The 26,246-nt window shown below is 39.3% G+C and overlaps 1 protein-coding gene and 1 long non-coding RNA gene across 5 annotated transcripts; both read right to left on the reverse strand.

Moving 5' to 3' along the window:
• Window positions 1-5,222: 5,222 nt before the first annotated feature.
• On the reverse strand, window positions 5,223-26,246 carry LOC131246351 (serine/threonine-protein kinase Nek5-like). Of its 4 annotated transcripts, XM_058246394.1 has the most exons (15): window positions 25,682-26,246; window positions 25,208-25,514; window positions 18,761-18,889; window positions 18,548-18,614; window positions 17,626-17,691; window positions 17,353-17,399; window positions 17,200-17,245; window positions 16,171-16,251; window positions 15,948-15,990; window positions 10,035-10,084; window positions 7,750-7,831; window positions 7,434-7,483; window positions 6,824-6,897; window positions 6,269-6,320; window positions 5,223-6,186 (listed from the first exon to the last, which is right to left on the reverse strand). In XM_058246394.1, exons 3-15 carry the CDS (start codon window positions 18,835-18,837, stop codon window positions 5,443-5,445), a joined length of 1,479 nt encoding a protein of 492 aa, XP_058102377.1. In that variant the 5' UTR covers window positions 18,838-18,889; window positions 25,208-25,514; window positions 25,682-26,246; the 3' UTR covers window positions 5,223-5,442. The 4 variants fall into 4 exon arrangements, with proteins under 4 accessions (XP_058102377.1, XP_058102378.1, XP_058102376.1 ...); XM_058246395.1 differs by lacking the exons at window positions 25,208-25,514; window positions 25,682-26,246 and adding an exon at window positions 19,233-19,935; XM_058246393.1 differs by lacking the exons at window positions 25,208-25,514; window positions 25,682-26,246 and adding an exon at window positions 19,204-19,935.
• LOC131246353 (uncharacterized) lies at window positions 8,318-10,028 on the reverse strand. The gene is made up of 2 exons (XR_009171330.1): window positions 9,469-10,028; window positions 8,318-9,265 (listed from the first exon to the last, which is right to left on the reverse strand). It is a non-coding gene; the product is annotated as an uncharacterized LOC131246353 (long non-coding RNA).

The following is a 26,246-nucleotide window of genomic DNA, read 5'->3' on the forward strand; positions in this document are numbered from 1 at the left end:
TAGCGTGTTGGCTACTGAAGTGACGTCACCAAATTATGTGGGCTCCATATGATGTATGTGATGTATCCACACCGTCCATCCATTTTGAGATATTATTTTAGGGCATGAGCCAAAGAATGAGGCGGATACAAAGACGTAGTGGACCTCATCACAGAAAACAGTGGGGAGAGTGATTCCAACCATTGAAACTATCCTAAGGCCCACCATAATTTTTATTTGAAATCCAAACCTATTCAAAAGTTAAAAAAGACATGAAATAAGGTAAAACACAAATATCAACTTGATCTAAAACTTTCGTGGCCTTTAGAAATTTTTAATAGTGGGTGTCACTATCCCCATTGTTTTCTATGCCGGGTCTATTGGAGTTTTGGATTTATCTTTGGGTATTGCCTTAAAATGATCTCTCCAAATGGATGGAAGGTGTGGATATAAAACATACATCATGGTGGGGCCCAAAAATGAAAGGTATATAAATATAAGGTGGACCACACTACATAAAAACAACAGTGATTGGATATCCATCATTAAAATCCTTGTAAGGCCCACCGTACTTTATTTGGCATCCAATCTATTTATTAGGTCATACTGGCCTAGATGAATGGGAACAATAAAAAAATCATCTGGATCCAAACTTTTATGGCCCCCATAATGTTTTAAATGGTTAACGCTCATCCAACACTATTTCTTGTAATGTGGTCCGTTTCAAATTGGAATATGCCTCATTTTTGGTCTCATGCCATAAGATGATCTTTAAAAACAGATGGACAACATGGATTAAACACATACATCATGGTGGGGCCCACACAGCACCAACCACCAACCATTGGATGGTGTATGGGGAGGAGCTGTGGTCCATTTAATCTTTGAGTATGATTCATTTTTTTAATAATTCTATAAAATGATCTCGAAAAATGTATGAATGGTGTGGGTTGATCCCAAAATTTCGATAAATCTAAAATTCAAGTGGACCATGCCACACAAAACAGTGTAGAATAATGATTTCCACCATTGATACCTTCATTGGGCCCACAGTAATGTTTATTTGTCATCCAACATGTTCATAATATAAAAAAGATATGAATGAAGAGAAAACACAAACATTAGCCTAAATGTGGGCCACACCACATAATATAATGGAGAGGGGTTTCCTTCAAACATTCATAGTCATATATTGGGCCTGCCTAAATGTGATTCACATATCCAACCCACTCATTATGTGTGTCCCACTTGGATGAGGGGCCAGACCAAGTTTCAACTGCATCCAAAACTCATGTGGGCCCCACGAAGTGCTTTTATATTTTTTAGGATGTCTTCACATAATTTTAGGTGGTATGGCCCACTTGAGTTTCGTATGCAGATGATTTTTGACATATCTCATAACCTAAAGGGGACACATCAAATCCACGGTGTTGATGTTCGACACACATCATGATGGGGTTCACAAAACTTACTAACATCAATACTTAGGTTCTCACGAGGTCAGTAAGTTGGGTCACAATTTTGACCAGAATATTTGACCCATTTTACATGTCTAGTCCATTCACTCTATTTTACTAATCATTACCCTTAATTTGACTAGTTACTCACCCCGATCATGCTACATATGAGAAAGATATTGAGCAAACAAGATTGATCAACAATTTGAGTGAATTTTGATTTAAACATCTGAAGTTATTTACTCTTCAATCTAGATTGATGAGATTGTCCAAAAACGGTTAAAGGTTGTTCATAATATCAAAAATATATGAATGAATAGAAAACACAAACATCAGCTTGATCCAAAACTTTTATGGCCTCCAAGAAATTTTAAATGGTGGAGGTTCAATCACACTATTTCCTGTGGCGTGGTCCACTTGACCTTTGGATATACTTCCTTTTTGTTCTTTAGACCTCAAATTATCTGTTAACATGGATGAATGGAGTGGATAAAATAAATAAATAACGGTTGACCCCACAGAGTTTACTCTGGGAAGGGTAACGAGTAACTCACCTAACTGTAGTGGAGAAGGGTTTTCTTAAAACATTCATAATCATATATTGGGCCTGCCTAAATGTGATTCACATATCCAACCCACTCATCATGTGTATCCCACTTGAATGAGGGGCTAGACCAAGTTTCAACTGCATCCAAAACTCATGTCGGCCCCACCAAGTGCTTTTACATTTTTTAGGATGTCTTTACATAGTTTTAGATGGTATGGCCTACTTGAGTTTCGTATACAAATGATTTTTAAGATATCTCATAACCTAAAGGGGACACATCAAATCCACGGTGTTGATGTTCGACACACATCATGATGGGGCCCACAAAACTTACTAACATCAATTCTTAGGTTCTCACGAGGTCAGTAAGTTAGGTCATAATTTTGACCAGAATATTTAGCCCATTTTACATGTCTGGTCCACTCACTCTATTTTACTGATCAATACTCTCAATTTGACTAGTTACTTGCCTCAATCAGGCTATCTATGAGAAAGATATTGGGCATACAAGATTGATCAACAATTTCAGTGAAATTTGATTTAAATATCTGAAGTTATTTACTCTTCAATCTGAACTGAATAGATTGTCCAAAAACGATTAAAGGTTCAATTAGTGGATGTGCCTAATAATTTAGTAACTTTATTTTTCACAGATAAATTTCAATTTCCATTTAAAAATAACATATTCTTTTCAAAATGTATATTTTAAAAACATTTGAATGTCTTGTGTTTTCTATTGAAACGTGTATTGAATTAGGGTGTAGATACTTTAGGAGTAGATCAAGCCTCTGTCATAGTTTCGGATTCTCAGCTTGTTATGTGGGATTAGCTTGTATTGTCCAAGTTAAGCAAATCAATGAGTTCAATATATTAGTTTTATGAGTAGCTGTACATCAATGAGTTTAGTATATTAATTTTATGAGTAGCCTTATAAATTTAATTTATGTTAACATTTTTTAAATTATTTTCCATTTACTTACTAGGTTAGAATCTTCATATGCTCTTAGATATTATTAGGAAAACATTAGAAGCAGACTTTTAGACCAAGAGAGCATTTGTTAGATAAAGGAGCAACATTGTTTTAATCTAAATTAGCACTTATATTTTTTTTGGCAAAGATATGTGATAGCATTTATTTTATACAGATCTCTTTTTATGAATTCATGGATTTTTGAATTAATGAGCTTATTTTCCACATGGAGACCCCTTGATGCAAATTGATGGATTGTTGAATTAATTAGTTTGTTCTTATATAGACTACTTCTCTTTTCATATAGCCCCTATGTTTTTTATAGAGTTTTACCGGCGAAAATTTTCATCAGTAAAAGTGATTTTTTGCTTTTTACCAACAAAATTTTTCGTCGGTAAAAAAATTTTCGTCGGTAAAACTCTGCGCCAAAATTTTCTACCTTAAAAATATAACACTTTTACCGATGAACATATTCGTCGGCAAAAGTGGTTTTTTTGCAGGAAAAATGTTTTTACCGATGAAAATTTTCGTTGGTAAAACTTTTACCACGAAAGTTTTCAAAATAGCGCGCAAATTTTCTACCTTAAAAATATAACAATTTTACCGACGAAAATTTTCGTCGGTAAAAACATTATTCCTGATGGTTTTAGTTCGTCAGTAAATCTTAGCGCGAAAGAAAAATATAACAGTTTTACTAATGAAGAGTTTCGTCGGTAAAGTGGTTTTTTGCTTTTTACCGACAAAAATTTTTGTCGGTAAAACTCCGCACCAAAATTTTCTACCTTAAAATAATAACACTTTTACCGATGAAAATTTTTGTCGATAAAAACATTATTCCTGACGGTTTTAGTTCGCCGGTAAAATTCGGCGCGAAAGTTTTCTACGTTAAAAATATAATAGTTTTACCGATGAAAATTTGCGTTGGTAAAAGCGGTTTTTTGCTTTTTACCGACGAAAATGTTCGTCGGTAAAACTCCGCGCCAAAATTTTCTACCTTAATATAACACTTTTACCGATGAAAATTTTTGTCAGTAAAAACATTATTCCCGACGCTTTCGATTCGTTGGTAAAACTCAACGTGGAATATAACAGTTTTACCGACGAAAATTTTCGTCGGTAAAAGTGGTTTTTCGTGGGAAAAATGTTTTTACCGATGAAAAGTTTCATCGGTAAAACTCTTACCGCAAAAGTTTCAAGAGTAGCACGAAAATTTTCTATCTTAAAAATTATAATAGTTTTACTGACGAAAAAAAAATTCGTGCTATTTTACGGACGAAAAAAATTTTAGTTGGTAAAACACTACTTTTAGCGACGAATTTTTTTTCATCGGCAAAAATTTCGTCGGTAAAAGCGCTATTTCTTGTAGCGACCACAATAAGTACTCGAACCCATGACCTCATGTTAAAACTCTGGTGACTCCACCACCAAGGCATGAGTAAGGACACAGTAGCCATGATTGTAGACTTCAAATATAGTGCGGCATTGTAAAATCTGTAAGAGGCTCTCTATAAAACCTTAATTCCTCCTTACAAATCAAATCCTCCTCTAGAGGAAGAGCATAAGAGAGAGAGAGCCTTAGACGTCCATATGTCCACATGTGTACACATTTGCGGTCCACTGTGTATGCGTCTCTTGTGCACTAGCTTCCATATGTTATCCATCTTATGGATTGGGCCAAGTTGCTACTCATACCCATAGCCCTGTATGGTTGCTATATATGGAAAAGATTTCAAGGCATTCATTAACTGGAGATGGATTAGGTAGAGACTTTGAAGGATTGATAGAGGAACTAAGAATCCAATTGAAAGGTATGATGTTTATCCTTGGTTTGTACCTTTTGGAAATTTGATATGATCTATATAGGAAGTAGATCATAATCACATGATTAAAGTTACTTCTGGAAAAAAAAAAGTTTTATGCTTTCATCTTTCAAAAACTCCAACACCTTCCACTTTTTAAAAATTTTTTTTTTTTACACACGCACACACACACACCACCACACACACTCACGCCGTAGTGGGATTTCAGCACCTATGGGTACTCGAACCCTCAACCAGGTGTTGAAACTCCTGAGAGTCTACCACCGGAGTAAGAGCAAGGACCCCAACACCTTCCACTTGAATAGCTGTGTTAGGTAACGTATTGCAGTTAATCATAGATAATATGAATGATTTCTCAATCAATGATTCCGCTCGAAAATAGAGGATCATTTTACAAACTGCTTTGTTTTTTTTTATTTTTGTTTTTTATTTTTATTTTTTATATAATAACTTAAGGCTGCGTTTGGCTGCACCAAATATCATAGACATTTGATGATCTATGAAATTTCATGATATTTGGTGCAACCAGAGCCAAATACACCCCAATCACATGCTTTCTTAAACCACTTTTGAGTAAGAAAAACCACAACAACCATACAATGTGACAATTTCATATTTCAAATCTTTGAACTTTTGAGGGGTCAGTCTAGCCCGTATTTCCATCCAACTCTATTGCTTCAACAATCCATCTCTGTTACTGCATTGTTCTTCGCCAACCACTTTCATACTCTTTGTCAACCAGATAGCAGTCTCCCTCGGGGAAGCTCCGTCCTTCCCGAATGGCTTCAACACACCTGCTAGTTCATTGAGCTTCCGCTGCTGAAGCAGCAGCGCACACAGCTCCAAGAGAGACTCCAATGCTTCTGCACGTTCTTGATAATTTGTAGAAGTTGATACTACATGATCGCATTTATAAGAAACTTCCATATTAGTTGAAGCATCTCTGCATCTAGTGAGTTTTGATTCATCGGATACTGAAGGTGGGAGCTGAGGAAATTGGTAAGTATTATTGGATCTGGGTAAAGATTCTAACAAGGTGCCTTTTGCAGAATTGGTAGAGGCTGAACTAATTGGTGTGTTGTTTTCTTGGTCTTTCCAAGTATCAGATTCAACATGATTTGGAGCAGTGGGAATGTTTTTGTCGCCTGAACTATTGATTGGTTGTGGGTGGAGGGCATGGTTGGCGCATTCAATCACGTCCGTCGAATGCAGTTCCCTGCTCAGAACTGAGCAGAGTGAGCTCTCCCTGTCTGAGCTCAAGCTATTACTGTAGGGGTTGATTGTCAGAGTGTCTCTTTGCCGATGTGCACTGATAGTTTTTCTCATTGGAGAAGGACATGAGATGAAGGATGGTGGTGAGATACATTCGGCAATGTACTTCTGCAAATGAGGATGCTTCAAGAGCTCTGCAGCCTGAGAGATTGATAAAAAAAGATCGGTTGGGTTCTTTCAAATGATTGTTATAGATTCTTCAGTGAAACATGAAATGGCTTACTGTTGGTCTTTGATCTGGGTTTTTCCTTAGCATGCTCTTTATCAGACTCTTCCTGCAACCAAGGTGTGGAAATGAGCTGATGTGGACTATCAGGGAAAATGACCAAAAATAAGGTCCTGCCATGTAATCCATGGCACATGTGGGACATACAAGCCATTCATCAGATGGTTCCCAGCATGTAGATTGGTCAATTCATCAAGTGAGCCACACATGTACAGAAAAAAAAGAAAAAGAAAAAGAGGATGCATGTTTAGAAAGAGTGTCCAAAGAGGTGCATCTACAAAGCAGGATCCACCTGAAATGCAGCTTGGATGCTCCACACATGTCAAAGTTGATATGTGAGGCCCTTTGTTGAATTAGCATTGCTCGCAAATAATGTGCGTGTGCGTGTGTGTGTGTGTGTGTGTGTGTGTGTGTATAAAACAGGAAAATTTGGGGAAGAAAAACTCAGATTTTGAAAATGGTAGTCATTATTTGGAACAAGACACATAAATGAATGAATGCTCAAGCAATACTAAAGGAATGAAACACTTAAAGAGTGAATTAGAAACTCACATAGATGGAGAATATACACTGGGAAGTGCACTAATGGATGAACGACGTATCTTACTTATAAGGCCAGGCATGTCCTGTTCCATTTTTGTTAGTGGTCAGTAAAATGGGTTGAAGATGGGTTTTAAAATAGCAACATGGTGATTGTAGCCACACATGGAAATCTGCCAATTTACAATGCTTGTGAAGCTATATCATATGAACAATGACCAAGAAGATTGATTCTAAGATAATAAAGGATTTTTATGGCACACATATGAGGTCCAGGATATTTATCAAATGGGTCCCACTGTGAACATGCCCTGGCCTGAGAATGATCAGGATGGTCCACTTTTCAGGTGCGCCACACGTGTATGCTGAACATGAACTGTTGGTCACTTTCTCTAACTGTCCATCTTTCTAATACATATGTAGCTGATCCAATGCATGGACTGGTCTGATGTTTGGTCCAAGGGTGTCTACAGTAGGGTTCACCTGATAACTGGACCAGGTCTTGTACATGTGCCACAAAGGAAACCCTCAACTGTCTTCATACCAATCTCAGCATTTCTCATTTGCGTATTGCTTGCTTCTCCTGTCAGTAAAACAGCAGAAAGATGAACCTGTAACTTACAGATGACCTGAAAGCAGGTTGATGTGCTGTAATTTCAAACATACAGCATCCTGAAAGCACCCAAAAGGACAAAGTTGAAAAAACCGTTAAATGGATTGAAAATGCAAAAGAATCAGTCCATATGTTCTCTGTATGGTATCATTCCTTGCATACATCTAGGAGAGAATGCAGTGGTGAGAGAGGTGATGCAGGCAAACAAGTGCATGGTGACTGAATGCATGTGTAGGTGTCTAGATACATCGTGCACATGCATGGATGAAATGCGAGCACATTGAAACATACATGACAAGAAATCAAAGGTTAACAAGCGACTCACCTAGAGACCAGATATCAGACTTGAAGCTGTATGGAATATCCGCAAGGAGTTCAGGGCACATGGAGTTGGGAGTTCCTAACACCTGCACCCCTATCAATGCTGGATTTGGATCCAATTTATGCAATAACCATACTCAAAGAGTGTGTTTGGATGCACTATCAAATTGAATTGTAACTCTTAGTCTAATAAAGTGGAAACTTGTCTAATAAAGTGGAAATAACCAAATTGCAATTACCTTCCCTAGCATTAATATAGAGAAATCAGGCTCCAAAATGTTATTGACTTACTTCCAATTTGGACTTGCAAGAAATGCAACTGCAATTTGAGGGCCACCTTGTCATTGTTAATACTATGTGGTATCATTACAATTTGGTCCTTCCCTCTTCTTTTAAACTGACCATTCACAATTCAGTTAACTTGTACATCCAAACGCAGCTCAAGTGTTGTCACCCACATCTTTGCTACCGGTATGTTATAACATTTATATGTACAACATTAAAATTCCAAGCAAGCAAGGTCATAAACACAGGAAACAAGATTTTTTTAAAAAGAAAAGAAAAGAAGAAGATAAAATCCCAGAATTTTATGGGTTTATTTGCATCTCGCTTGGCATATTGAAGGAAGTTATATTGACATATGCACAATGCTGATGTGAAGCTGAACAATGGCCCACTCTCACTGAGAGATACCACTAGCATTTTTATAAATAGGGGAATGCTAGGCCTAGTTTCACAAATAGGAGTATATGACATTGCGGAATGGTGATTGGCAAAAGTGACCTCAGTAGGCCTCTCTCAGGGGAGGATATGGGAATGTTAGGAGAGGTGCTCTTGACCAATCATCACGCTACTAGGTCTTTTTTTAACTTGTCTCATGATCGGACATGGGATTTCTCTTATAAATAATATAGCAAGAAGATTATGTAGTAAAGAAAGAAACAAAAACGGAAGTTCGAGGATCAGTCTTCCACAAGGATGCACCCAAATCTCTAAGTCAACCAATCACTTGATTTGCATTGAGTGTGCATAGGACTTGAACAATTCTCTGATCAAGAAGAAAACACAAGATTTCATTGAAGATATAACTTCTATGGAGCCTACATCTGCTGCTTGGTAGGTTGGAGAAAGATAAGCCAAAGCATTCCTCAATGCCATTGCTCCTACACTCATTGAATCTAGGAACTAACCATTGTCCAGTCAAACATCATATAGTTGTGTTTGACATAGGAAGAGATAGACACATCTAAGGTTATGTTTGGTTGCGGAAAATTTCATCAAATATCATGAAATTTCAAACAAACACAGCCTAAGTTATATAGAGGAAAATTGGTAAATGTCAAGTCTGCTGCATGGCTTTGCAATACGCTAGTACCCAAAAACACAAGATTCCTTTCACATAGTTGCTCATTACGTGAAAATCCTATCATGAGAAGTCTACCTTACAAATAAACAATGGCATCGGCATTCACGCACTCTCCACAGTCTTATAAATGTTTCTAAATGCTTCACCAATAACCCTAGATCCATAGCTCAAGTGGTAGACTGAGTGAAAGATACCTTGTTTCAACATTGAGGTCTTGGTATCGATTCCCTGGAGGGGGTGGCTAACAGTGAAGTGTGAACTGACAGTGGGTGTACTAACAAGCTAACAATATATATATATATATATATATATATATATATATATATATATATATATATATATATATATATATAAAACCCAAGTTAAAAATAGAGTTGAGAACCAATCAGAGCTTTTGGGTCCAAAGTGGCAGAGGCCTTCACCACTTGTTTCTAAATATATATCTACTCCATAGTTCTCCAAAACTGAGGGAGTAAACAAATAAATCCTCAAGAGTTCTTAGTCTTCTCCGCCACCTGCATGTTAGGGATAGTTCTATCTTATTGTTTTGGAGAGAAGGCCTTGAAAGTCCTTGAAAACACCTAGGTGTCCTTCAAAAGCACAGAGCATGGTTTTGTAAGTGTTCCATACGTTTTTGGTTGAAACGGTTTCAAAGCCACTTCTAAAACAGTTATTGACCAAAATACATTGGCCTGCAGGATATATGATTTTTTATTTTTATTTTTATAGAATGAACTGGAAGTTCTACTATATCCTGCTATCAAAAGCAAGGAAAGATCCTAGTGAGAATGCCAAATGTAGGATTCAAATAGTGAAAAACACCTAAGCCATTGCTAAAACATGACGATCTGCGTCAAACTACTACCAAGTCTGTTGTATTACAAATAGAAACAGGAGCCAGAAGAAAAGAGTATAGCACTTACATTAGAAGAGGAATCAGCATCATTCAGTAACTTTGCAAATCCATAATCACCTACACACATACAGAGTTGTCAATTCAAGTCCCATTAGTATCAAAGAAGTGGAAAGGCCACAAACAGGAAAACAACTTGAAAGAGTGGCCTAGACATTGATGTGCTTTTGTTGCACCTTATCAAATTGCATCAACCCATCCAACATTTACATGGCATGCATATATGTCACTCCAGGCCATCCAAGTTGTCAGCTCTATTTGTGGGCAGAGCATGGCCTGAAAAACAGATTGATTGGATGATCTTGGCCATATAACTTTTCCCGTTGAGTTTGGAGCGTTGACCATTTTAGTTTTAATGTCCGTTTGAGGGCCACCAATTGGGATTACAATCACTTGATCAATGTAGTTTCTGGGCTGTGCTCCATTGGCAATGGCCAGATATTCTTATATACCACATGTGCAGTCAATGAATCTCCATCATTGGGTTCTTACTCATGCCCCGGTGGTAGACTCACGAGAGTTTCAACATGAGGTCATGGATTTGAGTACCCATTGTGGTGACATCCCACCATGGTGTGTGCGTGAGTGTGTGTGGTGTGTGAGTGCGTGTTAAAAAAATGAATCTCCATCATTTAATAGAGTGGCAAATGCACACCAGAAGAGAAGAAGAGGAGGTAATTACAGTGGCATAGAAAGTACCATCCAATGGTTGAGGTTCATTGACACAATCTAGTTTTAGCTCCATTAACAAATAGAGGTCACAATGGGTTGGCTCAGGTCTGGTTAGGTTCGGTACATAACGAGTATGGATCCAACCCAAACCTAACACATTTTTTAAACTGGTTGATATTCCCCAACCCAACCCATATATAAATGGGTCAACCCAAACCCAACCCGCTTAGCCCATTTAATTAAAACTATAGAAAATAAATTAAAAATAAAAGCTATTGTCATTTTGTAGGAAAAATCTATAAATATCAACCACATATTTAGAACTCTTAATTAATATAAGAGCCAGTACGTTTCACCAATTACCACAGTAATGCAAAGGAATGTGCAATGACTACAAATTAGTTTACCGGTTGATGGGGACATCACGCGCACACGCGCACTCACGCCGCCCCCCCTACGCACGTACGTACGTAGGAGGACCCCACCATCGATCTGGCTCGATGACGACGTCCAGAGAGGGCCTCCTAGCTAGAAGACAAGTTTTGGTTCAGAAAAGTGGCCCGATAGTCAAGAAAAGCCCACCATGGGATCTCATGATAGTGGCCCACTCATCGGATTAGTTTTATATTTTAGGTTTTGCTTATTGTTATTATTTAGAACATCGTGAACGCTTTAGATTTCCTTATTTGGTTTTTATTTTAGTTTACTTCATCGCCAAGTAATAGGTGTCGCACATGGTGCGAGTTTTGGGTATAGGGTTCTCCCTATAAATAGGCACCCCTTGTAGTTCTTTTCATTGATTGAAGTTAATAAAAAAATTCCTGCTTTATTTTTCTGCTCTCTTCGTGAGTTGTGGAAGAATTCAAAAGTGGGTGTGAAGCCCTCCCTTTTCGAAGGGCTAACTACCGTGGTGCGAAGCCACATCGATCCCAATTCACCCCCATCTTCCATCATTTTTTTTTTTCATCTTCCCCCATCATCCATACTTCGAATTTGTCCTTTTGTTGCATCAGATTTCTTCATTGAAGCAGGTTTCCAGATTTCGGCCCGCAGGCGAGCTGAAACTTCGGCGGAGCACCACGCACAAACCGTACATCGGATCGAGCTGAAATTTGGAGGTTTTGGAGTCCATCCCTGGCCGACCAGGGCCAAGGTAGCATTTTTCTGAATAGTGGGCCCCACACACGTGCGGCCGGGATCACACGCACGTCCATCTGGACCATTGTTGCTGTCCACACGCGGGATCATCTTTTGGTTCAGGTTTTTATCTTCTTTTATCCTCTCATAGCCATTTTTTTCATGAATCCTAACCCTATATTACATGATCCCTAATTGATTTGCCCATTTTTATCACCTTAGGGTTCCTTGAATTGAAATTAGAGAATCCCTTGAATTAGGGACTGATTTTTATGCATGAGTAGTTGATTTTATTTCCCTTTGACATTGTTTGGTTTATAATTTTATTGGTCCAGTCCTAGCCTGTGTCGGCTTGGACCCGCATATATTCCCCTTTAATTGAATGTTTGGATTTTCATGTGGGATGTGGAATTTGTGTGATTGTTTCTGAATTGGTGTGATCTAAGCCTGCAATCTTGCATATCATATTTAATTTTCCATGTCCTGCATCAAATTTGGTATCAAAGCCTAGGGTTCTTATAGGGGAATTCACCACATATTTAGGGTTTAGTTTGTTTGAGTCCTTCATGCATTCAGTCCATCATATATAGCTGAATTTTAGTAACAGTGTGTAGTCTCCTTCATATAGAGTCTCGTAGGGTCATTTAGTTTTTAGACGCATATAGTTGTCATAACAAGTCCTTAGGTTGAGCAAGTCAGTGTATGCCCACACGTACGGGTTGCGGTTTCGGTTTGCACCCTACACTAAACATGGAACAATTGCAAGAGTCACTAAACAAGATATCTCAGACGTTGGAGTCTATGATTAAGCGCTTGGAAATGGACCAATGCTGTGAACAGCTTGATGTACGCATTACCCGACTAAAGACCGTCGCTAGGACAAACCCCACCATTGGGGTAGATGTCCAATCTCAAGCAGGTGGCCTGGAGGATACACCAATGAATGGAGTTGGTCAAGGAATCAATTATGGGTGTGCACCCAGACACCCAACCCATGAGAGATATAAAGACCACTATTTTGAGGGGTACAACATGTGTGGCCTTGTGGCTGGAGAGAGTGCACCAGCGGCTAGTGTAGAGTTACCCACTGAGGCCATTCCGGTAATGGATGAGTTACGTGATATCTTTCCTGATGATCTACCGGATGAGTCCCCTAGGAAGGATATAGAGCACACCAAAATATGGGACATCATAATACCTACAACCGAGTTCACGTTGAATAAGTTTGTCGATAGGTCCACAGGTCTAAGTCCTTGTGAAGTCGTTACTGATTATAAACCTAGGAAACTTATTGATCTTGTCCCTATGTCACTGTCCCATAGGCCGTCAGAGTCTGCAGAGTCTTTTGCGCATCACATTCATTCATGGCATCAAGAAATCAGGCAGAAGATCATGACTAATAATGAACATTGCACATTTTATACAGACCAGTATAAATGTTTCAAAGGATTCAATATTAGGGACTCTGTGATGGTCTGCATCAGGCCCGAGCGGTATCCTTCGAGGGCCGTTCGTAAGTTACACGCGTGTAGCGCTGGACCCGTCAAAATTATAAAACGAAACGGTCTCAATGTGTATGAGATAGATCTTCCACCTTCCATGGGAATTAGTTTCACATCCGATGTGGAGGATTTAGTTACTTTTCAGAGAACCACTGATACTTTGTCCGGCCCTTCGCCCACCCATCCTGATTCCTCATATTTATCCCTTAAACCATGGCCCATTCCCAACCCATTTTCCCAACCTCTACCTCCCATATCTACTTTTCCTAACCTTTCTTCCCAGCCTCTACCTCCCATACCTACCATTCTCGACCCATTTTTTCAGCCTCTACGTCCCATACCTACCCGTCCCAACCCATTTTCTCAGCCTCTACCTCCCATATCTATCCTTCCCAACCCATTTTTCCAGCCTCTACGTCCCATACCTACCCGTCCCAACCTATGTTCCCAGCCTCTACCTCCCATACTTACCCATCCCGACCCATCTTCTCAGCCTCTACCTCTCATACCTATCATTCTCGACTCATTTTCCCAGCCTCTATCTCTCATACCTAACCTTCACACACCCAAAAAGAAAATAGAGGATATCCAGGACCATCAGATAGTTTCAACGTCGGACGGCGGATTTCAGAAGTACGTGGTTAAATGGAAGTCACGCCTAGCTTCAGGCAGCATGTGGCTCACTGAGGAGGAGCTTCAGAGACTTGATCCTGACATCCTGAAGCGGTTCAGGAGTTTTATTTCTCCAGTGGCGAAATCTTTGCAGCCGGGGAGAATTGATGGGGACATCACGCGCACACGCGCACTCACGCCGCCCCCCCTACGCACGTACGTACGTAGGAGGACCCCACCATCGATCTGGCTCGATGACGACGTCCAGAGAGGGCCTCCTAGCTAGAAGACAAGTTTTGGTTCAGAAAAGTGGCCCGATAGTCAAGAAAAGCCCACCATGGGATCTCATGATAGTGGCCCACTCATCGGATTAGTTTTATATTTTAGGTTTTGCTTATTGTTATTATTTAGAACATCGTGAACGCTTTAGATTTCCTTATTTGGTTTTTATTTTAGTTTACTTCATCGCCAAGTAATAGGTGTCGCACATGGTGCGAGTTTTGGGTATAGAGTTCTCCCTATAAATAGGCACCCCTTGTAGTTCTTTTCATTGATTGAAGTTAATAAAAAAATTCCTGCTTTATTTTTCTGCTCTCTTCGTGAGTTGTGGAAGAATTCAAAAGTGGGTGTGAAGCCCTCCCTTTTCGAAGGGCTAACTACCGTGGTGCGAAGCCACATCGATCCCAATTCACCCCCATCTTCCATCATTTTTTTTTTTCATCTTCCCCCACCATCCATACTTCGAATTTGTCCTTTTGTTGCATCAGATTTCTTCATTGAAGCAGGTTTCCAGATTTCGGCCCGCAGGCGAGCTGAAACTTCGGCGGAGCACCACGCACAAACCGTACATCGGATCGAGCTGAAATTTGGAGGTTTTGGAGTCCATCCCTGGCCGACCAGGGCCAAGGTAGCCTTTTTCTGAATAGTGGGCCCCACACACGTGCGGCCGGGATCACACGCACGTCCATCTGGACCATTGTTGCTGTCCACACGCGGGATCATCTTTTGGTTCAGGTTTTTATCTTCTTTTATCCTCTCATAGCCATTTTTTTCATGAATCCTAACCCTATATTACATGATCCCTAATTGATTTGCCCATTTTTATCACCTTAGGGTTCCTTGAATTGAAATTAGAGAATCCCTTGGATGAGGGACTGATTTTTATGCATGAGTAGTTGATTTTATTTCCCTTTGACATTGTTTGGTTTATAATTTTATTGGTCCAGTCCTAGCCTGTGTCGGCTTGGACCCGCATATATTCCCCTTTAATTGAATGTTTGGATTTTCATGTGGGATGTGGAATTTGTGTGATTGTTTCTGAATTGGTGTGATCTAAGCCTGCAATCTTGCATATCATATTTAATTTTCCATGTCCTGCATCACCGGTCTCCTGACAACATCTCCATTTGACCACGGATTCCCATGTTTGGTTTATCAGCGGTAAAATCATAATGATGGCATTTTTACATTGATGTCAAATCATCACTAAAATACACTGATGTCGTTGTTTGCATTTGAGATTTTCATGATAATGCAATGAAAAAGTGCAATGATTACAAATTCCTTTACATGTTCCATGAATGAATCAACATTTGACTGACAATTCAGGTGTTTGGTTTGACAATGATAAAATTATAATGATTACACACTTCCTTTATATTATTGTGGAAATTGGCAAAACAAACATGCCCTAAAATCGAATCCATGCTATAACCAAATTACAAGCATCACAATTGAGTTTAGATTTTTTAAACTAATATCACATTATCACACACACACATATGTATGTATGTATGTGTGTGTAGTTAGAATTTAGCGAGGAGGCAAAGGGTGGACCATATTTCATGACCAGCCAAGTTTGACCTAGTAAAGCCAAACAACCCATTTAATTTTAGGTTGACAAAACACAACATGAACAAACTCAAACCCCAACCCGAGAGAGAGAGAGAGAGAGAGAGAGAGAGAGACCCACGAAAGATGATATGTAGAAAACAACTTACCAAGCCGAACTTCCAGATCCTTTGTTAGGACTATGTTGGAGCACTGCAATGATCAAGATGAAATGTTATTCAGAAATAGGACACAAGAATAAAGTTCAAAGCATATGAATTGAAGATTCCTCTTGGATTTATTATTTTTATTATTATTTTATTATCATTATTATTATTATTAATTTTTTAAAGCAGGAATAATTCATTGAGTGTAGGCAGAACTGAGATTTACCTTCAAATTTCCGTGAAGGACATGGTTTGAGTGCAGGCAATCCACAGCCAGAAGCAACTGCACAAACCATTTACAGAGCTTCTGGAAAGCAAAAACAGTGCAACGTTGGCAACAAGACCAAAAGGATATGGAAGAGGAAGAAGAAAACCATGAGAAATTCTAATGTCAGGTATGCTTCATAAAAGTTCTATGAACTAATATGCATTTGTGATCAAGGCTGTTCATCCGCTGGGTGACCATGTGATGGGCCATAGGCCAATAGTTACTTAATGATTCTGATCATCCAATTGTTGAATGTCGACCATTGAATACAAACTCTTGCTCAATTCATGAGTTAACCACCCCCTTTTCAGGCCCATCTGCATGGTGGCCAACCAAATCAACTGTCCCAATTAGAGCTGTACACGAGTTGAACCGAGTTGAAATTGGCCCAGCTCAGCTCGATCCTCGAGCCTGACTTGGCAGCTCGGGCCAGCTCGAGCCAAGTTCGAGCCGAGCGTGAGCTCGATATTTCGAGTCGAGTTTGAGGTCGAGCCTACGAGCTGAGTTCGAGTTTAGGTTTTATAGTTTTTAATATATATAATATATATTATAATATAAATAATATATAATATATATAAATATATACAAAATATTTATACTAAGTGAACCCGATCTGAGTCGAATCGATTTGAACTGAGACAAGTTCCGAGCCGAGCCGAGTTGAGTTGAGTTCAGCCTAGCTCGGACTCGGCTCGAAATTTTTTCGAGCTAAAAAAATCAGCTCGAACCCAGTTTCGAGCCGAGTCAAGTCAAACGAGTTAATCGAGCTAACTCGGTTCGTGTACAGCTCTAGTCCCGATCACCATATGCAAGTGACATGTGTACCGTCAAGTGATGCACACTTCACGAAACTCTATAAAGTCCGTTCATCAAAGTAACATCATGGTACTGACAAAAAAAAGTTCATTGCCACCTTTCACCATGAAATGGACTTTGCTTCTTGATTCTATTCCCATACAAGAGAAATAACACTGTATAAAGCAATACCGATTCAGGAAACAACGATCCTTTGGCCTTCTTAATGATGTCAGCCCTAATCATCCAAACAGATAAAGAACACCCTCATTTCTTCAAAGTACTCAAATGGAAACTTTCTTTCAAATTCAAACAGAATATCTGTCAAACACTACTAAATCTTACATGTCACCACCTTCACAGTAGTCCATTACAATGCATAGATAGCAACCCTGTAATTATAGAACAACACACATACAAGAAAAGACTTTATAATTCTCATCAAGAATATTATAATAGGGAAACTATTTTCGAAAGTAGACAGTTTTGGACAAAAAGAGTTAGGTTTTGATATTCAACAGGCCTGGATTTTCCTGAAGTGAACAAATAAGAAGTTGAAGGATGAGAATAAGGTATGAATACAAAAATTCTCCCTACCGATTTTGAAATCCAGATTACCTTTCCTATCCATACTTCCTTGTACTCCACAAGAAATGGGTTTTGAATCCTTGCAATTAAAGCCATCTGCATTGCAAATATTCAACTTCCATGTCAATCTGTGATTTGGAATCTTGATTGAGAACTTGAAAAACTTGCTGATTTAGTCTTAAGTCAGTAATCTAGTCTTCGTAAAACATTAAAAAGAAAAAAAGACCCAGTATTTGGAAAAGAAAATCAATTTAGTAGTTTTGAAGCTCGAAAAACTCAATAAAAACTTAAGGTATGTGGATGCACTATTGAATTAAATTGCAATCCAATAAAGTGGAAATGACCAACTTGCAAATTACAATTATACTACTTAAAATGTGGACTTGAAAGGAATGTAAACGCAATTCAAATGTAAATGTAATGCAATTTGACACAATTACATTACTTGAAACATCATTAATTTTTATCATTCCCCTCTTCATTACTCTGCTCACTTGCAATTCAATGAACTTTCTATTATATCAGAGTAATGCAATCTCTTTACACCTGATTGGGTACTCAACCATCTTTCAAATTGAAATTTCCGTCTTTTGCTCTTGATGTGAATGCATATACCAAATACAAAGCACCAAATTGCAGTTCCTTTGTTTATATTCAGGCTGTGTTTGGATGCACCGGTGAATTGAAGTGCAAAAAATCAGTTTAAAGAAAAACCAAATAACCAAATTGTAATGACACCACGTACTACTCATCATCTGGAAGTAGCCCTCGAATTGCAGTGAAATTCCATTCAAGCGTAACTTAGAAATAAGATAGTTGCAATTTGGAGCACAATCCCTTCATATCAATTCTAGTGAAGGTAATAACAATTTGACCATTTCCATCTTATCAGACTAATAATAGCAATTCAATTTGATATTGCATCCAAAGGAAAAAGAACACAAAGAAAAACCTCTCTGTAAGCAGATAATTTGCATTTTTCCGTCCGCCCACCTAGCCGAATCCTCTTCAAAACATACCTTCACAAAAAAAAAAATAATAATAATAAAAATAAAATAAAAATCAAATCCCAACTCAATGAGTCCCACTCCAACAAGAAACAACCACAAACGAATCCCAACCCTCCAAACAAACAAAACAAAAAAAAAATAAAAATCTATCTTACTTCTTTTTATCTGTTTCATGACGCACCAACATCAATCTGCTCTCTCCAATTTCTTCAACCACTTCATACTTATCCATCCTCGAAAACAGAAACGAAGGATTCGACTCTTACTACCGACCCAAGAAATTTCTAATGAAATCAAAGCATGGAAAATCTATGAAACGGGTTCGAGCGAATCGATGGATTCATAAAACTCTCATTCTTAATAGAATTTCAACTAAAAATGAAAGAAAAGAGAGACCCATGATGATGATGATGATGATTATACACACATGAACATGAATTTAAAAAACAGAAGAAATAGAGACATATTGAAGGCGTCATGTGCTTTGATTCTTTAAAAAGAGTGTGAGAGATATCAGTCATGATTAGTGGAGTAAATTATGGAAAAGCTAATTAGATTTTCTGATTATCTCACATCAATGTCAAACTTTAACACTTACTCTCTTTCCACCGTCCATTTCTGGGTCACCATTCTCAATGAAACTTTAACCATCGACCATAATACATGGTGGGCCCCACCAGGCGTGCCGTCCTGATCCACCGTTCACCGTGCCACGTAGACGTTGGAAGGAGACAGAGAGAGAGAGAGAGAGAGAGAGAGAGAGAGAGAGAGTAGTTCAGGTTGGTAATCCACCGCGCCCAGGACGGCGGCTTCCCATTGGTGGAAAATGAGTGGGCCCCACAGTATTCAGTTGGGAATACGGCAGGAGGCAAAAATGGAAAGGGATCAAGCCAAGGCGCGAGAAGAGACTGAAAGGGTGAGTCGCGGCACACGTGCCACGTGATACACGTCCACAACATCTGGGCCAAACGCCGGGGTATACACGTGTGCAATGTAAGCGATCATGCCGTATCGATAAGTCAGGCTGAAACTGTTTCAACTGGCGATCCATACGTTCGCATTCAAAATTAATCGTTGGATGTTTTTCCAAACCGTCCATTTTCTTTATATAAAATCTGGCACACGTGATAATTGGGTTGGTCTGATCTTTAGGGAAATGAATGATCATGCTCAATCATACATAATAAGGGGCCCAGATCTTCTACACGTGTGCCAAGTAGAGGCTCTGCTGAGATTCGCTTCTTCAATGTCTTCTCCTGCTCGCATCTACAGAGTCCTCGGGTGTTCAGTTTTGTTAAGTGGGGCCCACTTTTAGGTAATCCATACCGTTGGTCTGTTTCTTCCAACTCTGGATTGAACATGGTGTAAAAAAAATATTTCTATTAGAATATTCCAGGTACAAAAATCTTGAGAATCTTTTTAGTTGAATATGGACCATTGTATTTTTATTGATCGTTTATTTGTACGTTGAAAATTAAAAAGCCAAGATCGTCCACTCAAAATAAATCCTTTTTTAGGAAATAGTCCATCCATGGTGGATGCAACATATTAATGGTCTGGATTAGCGAACCGTGGGTCCCACTTGTGGGAACTGAAAACGCATGTTTGCTGTGCAAAGCCTCCGACCGAGAGCTTATGTGGAGAGACTGCTGTGATAGTTCACCACCATTTAAGAAGGAGATGTCTCATCCACCATGTATTAAGGAAAATCTGAACCGTCCAAATCTGGACCCCAATTTTTGTTGTATCATAACTAGAACCTAACACTTTAAAATATCCTAAAATATAATTTAGCTATAACTGAATTTGGGGCTCTCCTCCATTTCACGGTAGCCGTCCTTTTGATACACTGATTAGATGGTGATGATTGATTGAACGGCGATTTTAGAGCTATTTTTGTCCATCAATAAATGGCCATGTTATCTGGATGGCCTGGATTAGATATACATCTATCTCGATGTATGTTGCTAATGAGACGTTGCTATTAAAAAATAGTGGTGAATAATCATTCGAGACATAGCCATATTTTAGTGGGTGGGTTTGTGTAGGAATGGACCTCGATCTAGAATCTGTGGCACGTGATGCAGATCCAACCGTTCATTAAGAGGGCCCATTGATTACGCACCTATGACCCAGAAAATAGGCTGGTCTATTCATTAGGTGGGCCACATGAAGATTTGTAACTGGTAAAGGAAGGCCTAGTCCCCTTAGGTTTCTGAGTTGGCCCGAGCCCACTAATAGATTAGGCTAGTCACGGAAGCCGTATGGCGTCCGCTAATCCAAGAACTCAATTCGGGATTCTACCTAAAGGCCCATATTGTCATTTGGGTCATGACCAGCGTATCTACTGATTCAGACGGAGCATTTATCAAGTAGGCCCACCTAAGTCAATATTGAAAATAGACCCAACTTGTCCAACTCAGCTGAGTCACCACCTGACTCGGCCCAGTTGCAACTCAGTTAAGGACTGAACAAGTCAGTCTGTGTCAATGAGTCTTAATTATGGGGGCGTGCCATAATCGATTCAACAGCTCAATGCAAATTGATCAAGTTTGACCCCAAGTGTCAAAATACACACACACACACACACACACACACACACACACACACATATGACCAAATTCTGAGAAGAGTGGTCACTGACTCAACCACTTTTAAAAGTTTATAAAGATCAGGTGATAATCAAAGGGTAGGGTTCTTCTTTCTACGATAGATTAACTTTCAGAATACTAATGCAAATTAAATAAAAGAAAAAACTTACAATAAGTTATTAGGATCAACTGCAAGAATATATCTCTTGAAAGAACTGCTTAATGTTAGATAAAGAATAAATCCAGTGTATGCGCGTAGACTTAGAATTACAACTAAAAATTATGACTAAGAATTACCGCTAATGAATTATTGCTACTCCTAAGATAAGCCAAGATAAAGTAAGTTGATAAGATAAATTTATTTATTTTTTAATTTGTTGTGATTGGATTAGAATATCTTGATATGTTGATTATATCATTGCTATTGTATCTTATTTTTTTTAAATCAACCATAACATTCTATCTATCAACCATCCATCGACATGTTATCCGCAGATAGCACTTCAAAATCTTTGAAGATAATATTTTTTTTTAATCTCCATAGTATTTTTCATACAATGTCACATGTCACTCTCCTATTGATTTTCTCAAAATAGTTAGAATTAAGTACAACAGTGGGACCGAACTCGAGCTACTTCCAGTCTGTCACATGGGTTGGTAAGGTTGAGTTTCGCCGGCCTAAGCCAATTTGATCCAAGTCCCATCCTAACCATTGATATTTGGTGGGCGAAGGTTATTGGGGGTGGCCTAACCACCAAATGAATTATTGGTCCCATGGACTCCAGTTGGTGGCTTTGAGTGGGCCACCAATCCAGTAAATGGATGGTAATAAACACCGTCATCCCCAATGTCCCAACTGGTATAATATGATGTCGCTTTCCCACTAAACATGGCAGATCGCATGTGTAGATATGGAAGCCATTCAAGAGATGGTCCACCTGAGATATGGATCTGCCTCATTTTTGGGCTCATGCCATAAAATGGGCTGCCAAAATGGATGGCCAGCATGGATAAAACACATACAGGGTCACCAGCCAAACAGCATCCTTCAAGAAATCATGAGAATTCCTTTTTTAATGGGATTGGTGAAATCCATCCTAGAATTTGGGACAAGGTTTTAATCCGTGTTTGGATGTATTGAGTTCCCACTCATTTTTGAGGAACTGCTTGGGTGCCATTTCCCCCTGCTTTTGCAAGTGGTGACACGTGTGCAGTATCCAAACCGTCTAGTAGTCACCAATGACTGAAATTACCATGCCCGCCCCAAATATCTGGCCATCATGAATTTAGGTGATCTGCACTAGCTACGGATTAGCGCGATCGAACTGATGGGCACCGACATCTTCAATAGCATCTGTCAACCAAAAATGAGTTAGATTCATTTTCTAATGACACCCAAACAAGCTAAGATTTCTAATGAACAATGCAATAACAACTGTGACAACTATCATTAGCAAACAGGAAGAAAAGGGGACTTTCACTTCTCTCTTCTTACCAGCATGGAAGCCAAGCTATGCTGCAGAAAGCATGTTGGACTGTCCAAATCTCATAACCCAAAAATTGCCAAAAATTATGTTTGGGTGGGCCATTCCTATGACATTCTTCGGCATTCTTAATCTTTTTCTTGCCATCCAAACAAACCCGAACATGATGACGACAACGTAGACGAGACAGAGAGGTCATATGCTTGATGAAGTCTCCTAAGTTCACACGCATGTAACGTCTTGCACATGTGCATAAAAGGACACGTGCGAGACAAACAGATTGCTAAGACAGTTTCTATCACGCTTCCATTTGTTTTGTACATTGTCACATTCAGGAATGATAGGAACTGATTTTTAGGACCAAAAAAATCAAAATCAAAACAGTATGGCACTGATGATGGAAGGAAATTGATACCATAGAGCTGGAATAACCGGAATATAGTAGAGCCATATTGCTACATTACACATGGCAGGGTTATCTTTCAATCAGGCTTTCCATCTAGTGGGACCCACAATGGATGGAAATTGATGTAAGATACACACAGAACCGATGATACTAGCCACATCTAAACAGTGGCCTTCAAACAGACAGGACTCCGGGGAAAGAAAAACAGTTAATGATCAACAGTAAGTGCTAGAAAGTAAAGATAACTGATGGGCTTCTGATAAGCATGATTTTCAAAACATCGTTCATCAATAATGGGGCCCAACAGTTGGAGGGTTAGATTGACTGATAACCTGGCCATATATAATGTTGAGAAATGGCTCTACCATAATCCAGTTCTTCGTTCTCTACTGGATCATCTTCCTCTGATGGAGGGCTCAGTCATTGCAAACTCGTGTTTGTGTGTGGAATTGGCAAGACTGACGCAGATTACCAATGGCTAGATATTAAGACCCATGCAACTTGACTATTGCTTTGCAGTGACAACCATTGATCAAATGTGTAGGATAGGTGGGAAGTGGAGACACACAACTAACAATCCTGAAAGACCATTATTTCGTCTAGGGATACCTGACTGCCGCACAGATCATACAGACTTGTGGACTTTGCATAACCCGTATCACTGAACAGAGAAACTCTACAGTCCTGATGGGCCAATTCCTGCATGTGAGGCCTTTTGATTGTGACTGTCTATTGTTCTATTGGTTGCAGTGGATGGGGGATGAGTAGAAACTATCCTAATCTAAAAATCTTAATCACTCTATCAGTGGCCTACAAATAGACAGTTTACAATAAAATACAGAGAGGGTCTAGAAATAAGGCAATGTATCGGATAGCCAAGATTTTACAATCTGGAAGCTTTAATGGGAGTCCACTCATCAATTCAATAGTCCAGATCACCCAACTTGTACCAAAGAGATGCCCAAGGACTATTCATGCCGAGAATGTCTGTTTGACATACCAGAATATGGTAGAGCCATCTCTCCACAGCTGTCCACAGCATGCGTGGCAGGTTTACTAATCATTTGGGAACGTCCATTTAGTACTACCAATAAGGGATGGAAAATGATACAAAATATACATAGATAAGATATTCTTAGCCACCTGACCAGTGGAATGAAAAAATAACGGTAAAATGCCAAAATGCTTAAGGTCCACAGCAAGTAGAGGAAAGTGAAGAAAAATGACTAGGATGTAAGTCATCCTGACAAGGCCTGTTGGCTATTTAGATGGAAAGCTCTGATCCATGTATACCCTGCCATCTAGATGGCTCTACCATCTTTGGTTCCACTGCAACTACAGTACCATCTCCTTAATTAGAGCAGTTATATGATGGGACCCACCTGATAGGCAGCTTAGATCACATGCACGTGTATGACGTGAGAGAACTCATGCAAATCCCATTACGACGGCTCATTCCACTGTGTATCTTAATGGTAGCAGGAGAAGTATATGTAAAGGGCAAATGTAAAGGGCAGCTGAATAAAATTAAATACAGAATTGGGAGGAATTAGAGGTCCTCATCATCCCAATGTATAGTTCTCTGATCAGTTGGATTTAATGTATGTGGGGCCCATGGTTCCATGATCCAAACCACTGAAATGATGGGCGCCTCAAATTGGATGGGGGATGCCTGAGAAATCTCACATATTAAAGCATCTCCATTGATGTGGACCTTGTCTAACAATCATATATTTTTATATTGAAGGCTAGGGATCTAATCAGTGAGATACCCATGGCATCCGAATCCATGATGACTCTATCATATCGACAGCTTGGATAATGGAGTTGTGGCATTTGAAAGATGCATGTTCGTGTACTTGTATAAAGATTTTCTCAACTTTCGGTGGAGCATGAATTGTGGTTGGTGGGGCTCCCCAAGCTCATTGAGAAAGAAGCATCAATGACAATCGCTTAGCATTGGCTTCAACGAAGGAGGGAGTCATCCGTCCAGACAGTGAATTTGACAACCCATGTAATAGAAAGACTTGTGCTGAGCTTGATCGTCTATTTCACTTGAACAGAATAAATCAATTTTCATTTGAAGTGGAAAAGTAACATAAATATCAGGTGCAATCATACCAGCACTAGTGCTTCCAATCTCATCACAGTCGAGCAGGATTGGGCAGTAGTAGTACTTGGCTGATTTCTTGGGCAGTTCCATATGCCTTCCTCTTCACTTTATCTTTTGATTCGGGGTTTGCAGACCACAAAGCTCGTAGGTTACTTGGCCCTTCTTTATCTTTTCAAAGGGTGGGTGCACACCAACAAATTATAATAAACTTGGCCTATTTGAAGAGAAGAAACTATAATAAATGCATCTTTCTTTTTCCAGTTTCACCAGATTGAAATGATCTCCATGGGCTGTTCAAGCAGGCTATTTTCCTTCCTGAAAGTATCATTAGATAAATGGTCAGGGACTGGCGTCCTTGCACTTGAGATGCTTGAAAGTCAAACAGTCAGCAAGAAAAATGCAAGGAATATTATCAAGGTTTAACATCAATGCAATATTACAAGAGCATATGTTATAACAAAATATTCAAGTTAAATCTGTACCCACTTAGCGATGTGGTCAGCAGAGTGGCTTAAAGATAAGTCAGGTCGGTTCTTGGTGCGCTCTTTCTATGAGATGCTTCGGAAGTCATTGATGGAAGAAAAGCGGGTTCATACTTCCTACATTTGGTTCCATCGCACCCCTCCTAAGGTGGCAGCTTTTGTGTGGTTTGTGGGTAGGATGAGATTGCTCACAATTGACAACCTTCAAAGAAGGTTTTTGTGCTCTCCACCATCTTAGTGACGTGTATGAATAGCCAGGAGTCGATCAATCACCTCTTCAGCCATTGCCCATTTGTTCAGAGGGTGCAAGTGAGTCTTCTTGCTATTTTCAATGTCTTGGGTGATGCCAGGCTCTATTGAAGAACTTCTCTTGACCTGGCAAGGTAAAGGGTTGGGAAAGAAAGAAGGGTTGTTTGGTGGCTAGTCTTATTGGCAGCATTATGGGCTTTATGGGTGTAAAGGAACAAACCATTGTTTTCGGAATATGAGCGGGTCAGTGTTAGAGGTGGTAAGAAGATCAAGATCGATGTGGTGGAATGGGCATCCAGTTCAAAGACCATTGATG

The sequence above is a fragment of the Magnolia sinica genome, chromosome 5 (genome assembly GCF_029962835.1).
Source record: "Magnolia sinica isolate HGM2019 chromosome 5, MsV1, whole genome shotgun sequence".
In the NCBI taxonomy this organism is placed as follows: domain Eukaryota; kingdom Viridiplantae; phylum Streptophyta; class Magnoliopsida; order Magnoliales; family Magnoliaceae; genus Magnolia; species Magnolia sinica.

Coding starts and splice junctions, on each gene's coding strand:
- LOC131246351 (XM_058246394.1), bottom strand. CDS start 18,837: ATGGATAAGTATGAAGTGGTTGAAGAAATTGGAGAGAGCAGATTGATG. Junction 7,832..10,034: donor ATGCTGATTCCTCTTCTAAT/GTAAGTGCTATA, acceptor ATAGGGGTGCAG/GTGTTAGGAACTCCCAACTC. Junction 6,321..6,823: donor AGTGTATATTCTCCATCTAT/GTGAGTTTCTAA, acceptor CCTTGGTTGCAG/GAAGAGTCTGATAAAGAGCA.